The sequence below is a fragment of the Vulpes lagopus genome, chromosome 1 (genome assembly GCF_018345385.1).
Source record: "Vulpes lagopus strain Blue_001 chromosome 1, ASM1834538v1, whole genome shotgun sequence".
NCBI lineage: Eukaryota > Metazoa > Chordata > Mammalia > Carnivora > Canidae > Vulpes > Vulpes lagopus.
This window is the reverse complement of record NC_054824.1, coordinates 13,110,155-13,120,858: the sequence shown is the minus strand read 5'-3', so window position 1 is coordinate 13,120,858 and position 10,704 is coordinate 13,110,155. Positions and strand designations below refer to the sequence as shown.

Sequence of the window (10,704 nt, the reverse complement as noted above, 5' to 3'; positions counted from 1 at the left end):
TCTACCTAATGCATTTAGGTGTTCTCAAATCCCATCCAAGAGAGATTCTGAGAAAATAACTAGCTTTTGCAAATGCACATACAGTATACTCATCTAATGTTTTTTCTTAACCCACAGTAGGTACATTATTTCATAGATAACCAAGCTAACCTGATCCATTAGCTAGTAGCTGCATTTAAAGTACTACTAAAATTACATCTCCTTGAGACAAGAATACAGTGTAATGCTCCTGTTTCCTGACTCATTTTGATGTAAAAAATTATTTTATATCTATTCTTGATGATTAGATGCATTTGTGTTGCATGACTAATAAATCTACTGCATATAAATTTGCAAAATTAAAATATTTAGGCAGTAGTTTCCTTTACAAGTAAAATATTAGCTGCATCTGATAGCATATAATATAAAATAATGCATGCTCAGAAGTGCATGCAAAATACTTTCATAATTATTTAAAATTTATAATATTAATGTTAAAAGTAAAAGGCTATACTTAGAAAATTATATAATATGTGCAATATGTCTTAAGGGTTTATATATAACTATGAATTCCTTATTTTAGTTTCCGTTCTCCCAAGTTGAATTTATTTTTATTTTTGCTATGTTTTTTTTAATTAACCTTTTAATATTTACATAAAGTTCAATAAGGTGATGTTTCAGACCCACTACTCAAAATATTTCTTTAGCCAAGATCTAAGACTATAGTATGCATTTAAAAATGTAAGGTTTTTAAGTTTTAAAATTAGCAAATAAAGCAAAAAGGCCCCAATTTGAAGTGACAATGCCTGGATTAAGGAGAAAAACATAGTCCTTCCAATAGTTACCACACCTATTATAAGGCTTTACCTTAATAATAAGGTACCTTTTAGTGGTGTACTTATTACCCACTTTGAAGAAATTATTTTGGTAATTTCATTACAGATCTAAAGAAGTGAAAATTCATGATTAAATTATAAAAGCCTATTTATAAAAAGGTACTTTGCTCTTGCATGTTTAACATTATGCATACATCTATTACTTCACTACTGTTGTATTTACAAATTATTTCCTAAAGTGAGAATAAACAACTCCAGATCAAAGAAAATTAATTTAACAAATACATGTTGTAAGCAAGGCCTACTAATTTGAGATAATTTTTTTTCTTTTAAAAATATGAGCATCCAGGTCACCTGAGTGGCTCAATCAGGTAAAGCATCCGATTCTTGATTTCCATTTAGGTCCTGATCTCAGGGTGGTGAGATCCAGCCCCATGTACATGGAGCTCTGTGCTCAGCTAGCAGTCTTATTTTCTCCCTCACCCTTTACCCCTTCCTCCACTCACGCACCTTGTGCGTGCTCTCTCTCTCAAATAAATAAATACATCTTAAAAATATGAGCATCCATGTATAGAGCTTTATAGATATCTAAAACTTGAGGATTCAGAGACCTCTCAGATGAACTAATCTAAGTTTGTGGCATCTATTTCTAAATAAAGTGAATAGTCAGTAGTTATATTTTCCCTTTCCTACATTTTGGGTCCAATGTTTTTTTTTTTTTTTTAATTTATTTCCTTAGACTGACTCAACACTTGGAAGACCATACTGTAGTTCTTATTAAATACCAGAAGTAAATAAAAGCCTGTCATAAGAGATAGACATCCCTTACAAGCAGTATTAGGTAACATGGTTCAACCAGGCAAACTGCTAATCACATGATCACTAACCTTAATAGTCTGGAGTAAATGATCCTGATACTAAAGGCCTGAACGTAACAAAGACTTTTAAAAATTATGTTTGCTACCACTTTGACAAAATTATTTTATTTCCCCACTTATATCTTCTAAAATATTTGGAGATTTTTAAGATTTGTGTATTAAGATTAACTTGATATCTATAAAATATAGCAATTAGAAATAAGACTATATTTGATATCACTGCAAATGACAAGTATTCCAAGCAATGAAAAATTCAAATATACATTTGCTTTACCACATAACTACTTCACTGCTGGTGGATACATGAAAGAGGAACCCATACTAAACTGGCTGATGCCCAGCTCCCCAGGAATTAGTGGGATATAGTGCTGGACATGACGTTACCTTGAGTACATGACAGTCAGCCCCTAACCAGTCTCTGATTCACAAGCCTAGGAGGTACTCCTTTAAGTCCTTGGGTAAGATATGAACTTGTGGTAATTGGGCCATTTTTGTCGAATGTCTCCACTGTTCTTTCTTTCCCAGTCTTGTTTGACTTTATTGGTGGTGTTGTAAAAAAAAAAAGAAAAGAAAAGAAAGAGAAAGAGAAAGGAAGAAAAAGAAAGAAAAGAAAGAGAGAAAGAAAGAAAGAAAGAAAGAAAGAAAGAAAGAAAGAAAGAAAGAAAAAGAAAAAGAAAGAAAGAGAAAGAAAGAAAGAAGGAAGGAAGGAAGGAAGGAAGGAAGGAAGGAAGGAAGGAAGGAAGGAAAAGAAAGAAAGAAAAACTAGAATGGGCAGCCAAAGCTGCTGCTGATCCTCTTGGGAGTATTTTAGTATTTCAGTGTTCGAGTGTGTGTCTGACAGGGCCTAGGAGCAACTACATCAGAAAGGTACTTTTCTGTTCTGTTTTGTTTTTTGTTTTGTTTTTTTCTTTACAGAGTGGTAGGCAGAGTCTGGAGCTGGAGTTGGCTGTCATGTCCAAGTCTGTCTGCTTTATAAAACTTTGTTTGAAATTAAAAGAGTAAGATGAACTGCAGTGTAAGGTGGGCTGTTTTGATATATTCCAGTTCTGATACCACTTCTCTTCAATATTAACATGAATGATTGGTTGTATTTTTCTTTCTGCCAAAAGATGTGTTATCTTACTGCACCAGTGATTGTATGAAAGATATGGCCATAAAACAAATCAGCAAATGCAGTCCATCTTTGCTTCATTCCATTTTACTCGAACCCTATTCAAAATTAAGTAATTTGTAGACAATGCTTTCTTGACTATAGATTCAAAATGATTAAAAGTGTTTAGCAATATATTACATATATCTATAAATTTAGTATACTTTTCTTATTAAAAAAATCCATCTCAACATTAAGATTGTAAATAGTATGTATAATGTAAACAATGTGGTAAAATTGTAAGTCTTGATTTTAAAATTGTTAGGATCTTATTTTATAATCTAAATTAATTAAAATTCACAATAATCAAAAGTAAAACAGAATCCTCAGATCCCATTGTCTTATTAATACCATGAGCAGGCAACTCCAGCCATGTTTGTATTATATTTATGAAATACTTATATATATATATATGTATGTAAAAATAAATTTGTGGCTACTTAACTCTATATTCTTATCCTGATTCTCTCGTGGAGACTAACTATAGTGATGGGAGACATTTGTTTATACAAAAGGAAATAATATATTACCTTATTTTAAAATAAACCTGAACTAAAACCCCATATCTCAAGAAATGTATAATTGAAATGTATTTTTATAAAACATAACTTTTTAAAATGGCAAGATAGACAAAATTTATGAGCTTTCATGCACATGAAAAATGAAACTTTACATAAACCTTGTTAAGAAATGAATTTGAACATATTTTAAATCATTTCTTCTAAAACTGAAGTAACTAACAAGAATATGAGAAACTGTACAAGTAGTTTATAGAGAGATTTTTCTCTCTTCCAATGTTATTTTTATAAAGGTTATAACTAATTAATTTGTACTGTCTCAGGTAGAACTCGAGTCTCCTGTCACTATACTTAGAGTGTCCTAAGAGACTTTTATTATCTGAAATAAGTCTCTGCTCTCCCAATGGTTGTTGCTTGCTTACTAAAGCAAAATGTGAACCTGTGATGTAAGCTTTTATTACACAGTGATTCCCTTCTGCCACTGTGACCAAAAGTACCTGACTGCTGATCAAATTCTCTGTATTCGTTTCACCTTTTCCCCCCAATCTCTGTTAGGTTCTGAGCTCATGCCCAAAGCGCTCTCCACCAGGATAGTGGGAGGCATTTGGTGGTTTTTCACACTTATCATCATTTCTTCGTATACTGCTAACTTAGCCGCCTTTCTGACAGTGGAACGCATGGAATCCCCTATTGATTCTGCTGATGATTTAGCTAAACAAACCAAGATAGAGTACGGTGCTGTGGAGGACGGTGCAACCATGACGTTTTTCAAGGTAAGTCCTTCTCATTTCTACAATTTCACATATTAAAATGATAGAGTGCAAACAAACCTTTCTCTCTAAATGAATATAAGTGTATAGCCACACTGTTACTTGTGCAGAATAATCAATCGGGTACTTCAGGGAGTGGAGAGATCTATAACTAAATTCAAGGTAAACCATTTTAATACTTGCAAGTGGCAAGAAGTCTCTGCTTTATAAGGATTCCCTTTTTGTTCTAAGGAAAATCTGCCCACAGGTAACATTTTGTCTGAACAAGGTTTTATCTTTGTAAATATATATGTAAATATAAAAATATATAGCATATATTAGTATATGATTAATATGAGTATGTTAATATAGTGTATTAGTTCTATATTAATATATTTACTAGTATATATATTAAATACTAGTAGATTCAGACTCCACAAGGCTTAGCCCTTCCAGAAGAATAGAATAATTACATGTAAGAATATTTCTCATACATACATTTCTTTCTGTTAAGGTGAGACAAGTTTCACTTGTTCAGAAGCCTATAGAAAAAGAAGGGAAGCAAATGATAGAAAAAAACAGGAACAATTCTTGTTATCCGTATATTCATCCGTCTAATATTTTGTAAGGCAGAGTCTGAAAATGGGCTATGCTACTCAACTTAAAATGGTTTCCAGAGGGACAGCCCTGTGGCACTTAAATGGAAACGGAAAGTGTGTTGGTACTGACTTCCAGGCATATAGTGTGCCTTCCCCTCCTCTTTTTTATTCCTTTCTTCTTACTCCAGCTCTTCTCACTGTGCCAAAGTAGTTCAAATGGGGACATTTCACTTTCTGGAGTCAGATTTACTTCATAAGTCTTTTTTATATTTTACCAAGTCTTTTAAATTTCTTTGTAGGTCAGGAAAAATTTTAAGCGTTGGCATTTTCCTTCACCGTTGATACAAATGTAATTGGCAGTTTAAGTATGCCGAAGTGAGATTTTTTTTAATAAGTGACTCAAGCTATAAGATAAATTTTTTCATCAAACATTCATCCAGTACCTGTTGAGTACCAGAAATTGCACTACACGTTGGTATTCTAGAGCAAATAACATCTATTTCTCACTTTAAAGGAGATTCTAGTTTAGTTGGAGACACAGAGGACTAAATCAACAATCATGGAACTGGGTTTTAAGCAATTTAAAATACCTCTGCCAAATAAATATGTAGTTTTCATTGTAAAAGTTCTTACAGAACTAAATCAGCTCTTATTTTAGAGTTCTGGAGGACATTAAACATCCAAAGAGTAAGATAGATTGAATGTTTAATCAAATCTATGTATAGGAATCTATGTAATTCCTATAATTTAATTATTTTCAAAGTGAATTTCTCCTGTGGCTAGATGAAAGCTTGAATGTATATTTTACATTTAATTGGAAAATCATTATTATTTAATCAAATTTATTGATGACCGAATATGAGCAAAGTATTATAAACAGGATAGGGCTATTTGACTATATTAATTGCAATTGATCAATTTTCCCCAATTGAATATTCAGAATTAATAGAAATAGCTTTTCTTATACAGTTTCTTTTTTCAAAAGGAAATCAGCTGTTGAAAATACTAAATGCACATTGTTAGTGTCATTAACTCTGTAGGGAGTGAATATGCATTATTATGCATTTAAATTATTAGAGTATCCAAGAGAGTTTTGAAGAAGAGTTTGTCAAATAATACAAAGTGCCTAAAGCAAGTGATTTGATACCAGAATTATTTCTGTTTCAAAAATACATCAGAGTTTTCATTTCATTTTTATTTTCCAGAAGAAATATTTTAAGTTTCAAAGCTCTTTTATACTATGATCAAGGTTTATCTCTGAAAAATCATTTTGAAAAAAAAAAATTCTTTTTTCTTATCTTTAGGCTTATTTTCTCCCTTTTTTGTCTTTTCAGGCTTTTTGATTTTCTCTTCTTTCTTTGTAAAATTTAATTATTTTTAAAAATTTTTTTCACTCAATTACTCTGCAGTGTTAGTGTCATTTTCCCCCATTTTCACTCTTCATTGCCACTGACTTTTCTTTTTTGTCTTTCATCTCTTGTTTTCACTCTTACATGCAGGCTTACTACTAGCACTAAGAGAAAATTGGCATAGAACAATTTTCTGTTTCCAACAGTACAGACTTCCTTTCTGTAGAATTAGGGCCTTCTGGAATCTATATTAGTCGCAATAAAAACCACACAGTGATTATCATTAAACTGACCATTACCTTAGGTCAGTAACTTGATCACATACTGAATTCTTACTGTTGAAATTAGGAAAGAATTAGAATTTAAAAGAATCATTAAATCTTAATTTTTCTTTAGTTATTTTAGTGTACCACTAAATGATACTAATTTCGACCTCATATTTTAGCTTGTTAAACTATACACTTACACCAGTCGGGCATTCTAATTTTTTTAAAATAAAAAAAAATATTCCCTAGCAATCTGGAATTGAAGTAATTGCATGCTCATTTTGAATCTCTGCAATGAACCAGGGAGTAGTGTGTGTATCCTATTTACATTTGATACCATTCTTTTATTTCTTAATTAACAGCAATGCATACAAACACTCTAGGAAGCACCCTTAAGGCACTGATTTCTAAAGGAATTTCCATCTTGTTTTTACAAATTTAACAAGACCCTGCTGTTAGTTAATTGTTCTGGAATGCTCGGTTCCAGAAAATTATTTTAAAGAATGGTATAGTTTTGTTACTACAAGCAAGAAGAGCTGGCTCAAGATACCTGGCCTTAAAGGGGTAAGTTCTCATTATTGCAAAAACGGAGAGTTATGCCATTCTGCAACATTAAATATGTATTTTTCCAAAGAACATGCTTGACTTTGTTTATTGAGCTTACTGTGAATATTGTCTTCAAAAAGAGTTCTTTCTTCTTATATCCATTACACTTCACATACATTCTCTCCAAGGATAAGTGTAAAGCCATGACCAGTAAAATAACTCAAAATTGAGTGGATGGTAGTTCTTCAGGGTTATTCCATGTAAACAATAGAAAACTGTATGACATCACCAATATGTTCTTAATCATATGTAAAGGATAAAATAGCTGAAGGCCCAGAGATTTTATTGAGAAATAATAAAGGAGTTGTCAAAACTTCCTTCTCGGAATCTGGAAACTTGGTGTAATACAAATGAAGTCTGATCCGAGGGCTGAACACTACAGAATGTTACTGAGCAACAAGCACATTCTTTTCTCCCTGAAGAATAAAGATCAGAAGAATGAATGCATATAGATGACATGTTCAAAAATAACTCAGCTAGAGCCTGTAGGTGTTATGGTTTCTTCTGAGAATCCTTGGATTTTCAAAGTGAGTCATATTTTACAAAATGATGCTGAATCACCTATATTTCTGTGCAACCCATGACTCAGGTTTTCTGATTTCTACAAATTCTCTCTCTAGGTTTGGTTCACCTGAAACCTCTGGCTTGCTGCATCTACTAATACAGTCTATTCTTCCCCCCAAAAAAGTAGTATCAAAGGAGATACATGTTCTCTTTTATGGTTATATTAAAAAGTTCTTCCAAATATTAAAAGGATATTTAAATAGTATCAAATATCTAATATAATCATGTAATACTTCTAAAAATATAAAGGATACAATTTAGAATAGTTGTTACCAATGGGGGGGAAAAAACTATGAAATCAGAGAAACTGGAGCTTAATTCCTGGCTCTACCACCTGATGGCTGTGTTTTGATAGGACACTGTTCCTTATAAACCTCTGACTCCTCATCTCTGAACTGGAATGACTAACAAGACCATTCTCACAGTATTTTTTGAATATCCAGTGAAAGCTCTACATGATATGCTAACCATTTAGCAAAGCTTGACAGATGTTATATATTAGCATTACTAGAAAACGTGACTAATTAAAAATACTCAGAATTTAGGATGATTTTAAACATAGTCAAGTAAATTATGTGACCCACAGCAGGATAAATCATTTCAAAATACATTTAAAAAGAAATCACATCATGTTTATCTAATTCAAATTGCTTCAGTCTTCTTACTGTTGTTGTCATGAAGAAGATGCAATTTGATAAGTGAAATAGAAAGAAACTATGAAAGCTTTTTCCTAGACTGTGTATTTTGGAATGGTATATTGAGGTTCATTTAGCAATTCTTTGGGGGAATTTATTGAAAATCATTGGTAAAGGAAGATATAAAATATTTTTTAAATTTTTTATTCATTTATGATAGTCACAGAGAGAGAGAGAGAGTCATCAGAGAGAGAGAGGCAGAGACACAGGCAGAAGGAGAAGCAGGCTCCTTGCACCAGGAGCCTGATGTGGGACTTGATCCCGGGTCTCCAGGATCGCGCCCTGGGTCAAAGGCAGGCGCTAAACCGCTGCGCCACCCAGGGAGCCCCAGATATAAAATATTTAATATAAAATGTGTTTATCCTTAATTTTAACTATTTTTTTAAACCAATGATCAAGATGTCCTACTTTAGCCAGTATCACCACGCATCTTATGTTCTCAGTTATATGATATGGATGCTCATTTGTAAGATACCAAGTTTTTATTCAAGAAGAATGAATACTAATCATTCATCTCTTACATGGTAAGAATTGTGTTAAATCTTAGACATGTATCCTGCATCTCCATGCATTTCCCTACACCTGTCTGTTCGATCTCCTACATATCCATTTCCTTCATTGCTATCCTGGTTCAGGACTGGTGTCATCTCTGACCAGGGCTTTGTAAAACCATTTAACTTTTCTTTTTCTCAATTTGTTCCTATTGTTGTCTGTGCAGTTACTAGAGTGACTTAAAGTCCTCCAAAATTACCCTCTCCCTTTTGCTTTAGGATATAAACCTAGCTCCTCGGTGTGTTTACAAGATACGTCATGGATTCACTTCTTATTTCATAGCCACTTGCTCTTGCGCTTCAAACTATAGCCAAACTGCTTCTTGCTGAGCCCTGGGTTGTGCCACAGTACATGGTGCACCTCCTTCTCCAATGCCTGTTATGCATTTTTTTTTCATTCTTGTCCTTCCTATCAACCTAATTGATTATATTCTCTTTATTCCTTAAGCCCCAATTCATACTTCACTTATCCCAGGCAAATTTTCCTGATCCTTCGCCTCCCCAAATCTACCCAGTTCTAGAAAGGTACTCCTCCTTTCTATCCTCTGAGCACTTTTTACTTCAGTTCTCACTAAACTTTTAACCCAAGCTATCTGCTTGGTTCCTCTGTTTCTACACATGGGGGTGAGGAAGCAGGGATTGAATCTGTATCATTCACATTTGGATCTCTGGTTCCCTACAGAGGCCTTGCAGGTGGTTTGGGCTTTATTAGTTAACAATTGCCGCCTCAAGTCGCTTAACAAGCAATGAAAAACTCTTAGTGGCATGTAACATAAACCTTTATTTAGCTTACAAGTCAGTAGGTCCTATTTTAGAAACGTGGAAGCTCAGAGACTTTAGTACCTTTTGAACAGAATTATGAAAGCAATAACCTACGGACTCATAGTACCAACAATTAAAGTAATAGCTAAAGATACCATGGCATGGCCACCATTACTCAGAAGAGCTAAGTGTATTACTCATTTTGGCTCACCCACATGACCTCAACTGTTTGATCATATTAAATTTCTAAAACATTTGCTTTAAGCCATTGGGGCAGTTATAGTTATCACATGTTCTTGATAATCTGCTACTTTTTCTGAGCTTATCAGTTCCTTGGTCTTCTAAAATTAAATTATTTTACACCAGGGTGACAGAGCTTTTGCCAATACCATTTCTGCTAAACGTTTGTGGACTTGAAATGTATCCAGTTGAATCCATTTATAATCTAAAACCCACACCCTCTGTTCTTTTTAAAATGTGTCTCTCCCGACTAATTGTTGCTTTGGGATAGAACCTCTTTAATGGAGGAGAAAATCTACAAGGCTTTGCCCTGACTTTTTCCAGAGATCTTAACGAAGCATCTCAAGCAACATGCTTAATTTGTACTTTAATTAAGGACTGGCGCCATGTTGAAACAATCTAGAGAACTTTTACTGGCTTGAGACATTGAAGATTAGGAACACTTAAAATCACCCAACCATGCAAATTCCAACTCTACTTTATCACTGCTAAGTACTATTTGCAAACATCTCAGTTTTTTAAAATTATTTCTTTCCCCCTCATCCTTCTCTTTGTTTTTCTTATGATTGTAAATATTCCGTATCTTTCTTATACTACCTTATTCTATGTAGCTAAATGCAACTAACTGATACCTTGAATATATTGTAATTTTGTCTAGAATTTCTTTGGCTGAGTCCAAAAGATTATTAGTGCATTTCAATCTTCCAATTTACTATAGGGTACACTATAAAAATATTATTTCTCCCTATATTAACAGATTCACTTTTCCCTATTTTCTTCTAATGATTTCATTGTAATCTACCATGTGACCCTAAATCAGTGTTACATATTTAAGTTATTTTTATGGAAGCAACTTATTTATTTTACCTAATTCTGTGAAGTTACCTTTGGCACAATGACTATCACATTCGTTGATGGAAAACCTATGACAAAGGGTTTTAGGTAGAGTGTGTGATTATCTT

General features: G+C 33.2%; 1 protein-coding gene across 8 annotated transcripts in view; it reads left to right on the top strand.

The window, feature by feature from the left end:
* The window catches only part of GRIK2 (glutamate ionotropic receptor kainate type subunit 2), a 638,483-nt gene that overhangs the window by 516,620 nt on the left and 111,159 nt on the right, over positions 1-10,704 (top strand). For 7 of the 8 annotated variants that reach the window (XM_041767187.1, XM_041767198.1, XM_041767180.1 and 4 more), the window contains one exon: positions 3,917-4,134. In XM_041767187.1, the coding sequence (XP_041623121.1) occupies positions 3,917-4,134 (218 nt within the window). The remainder of the gene's footprint in view (positions 1-3,916; positions 4,135-10,704) is intronic. The other variant, XM_041767221.1, reaches the window with a different exon arrangement.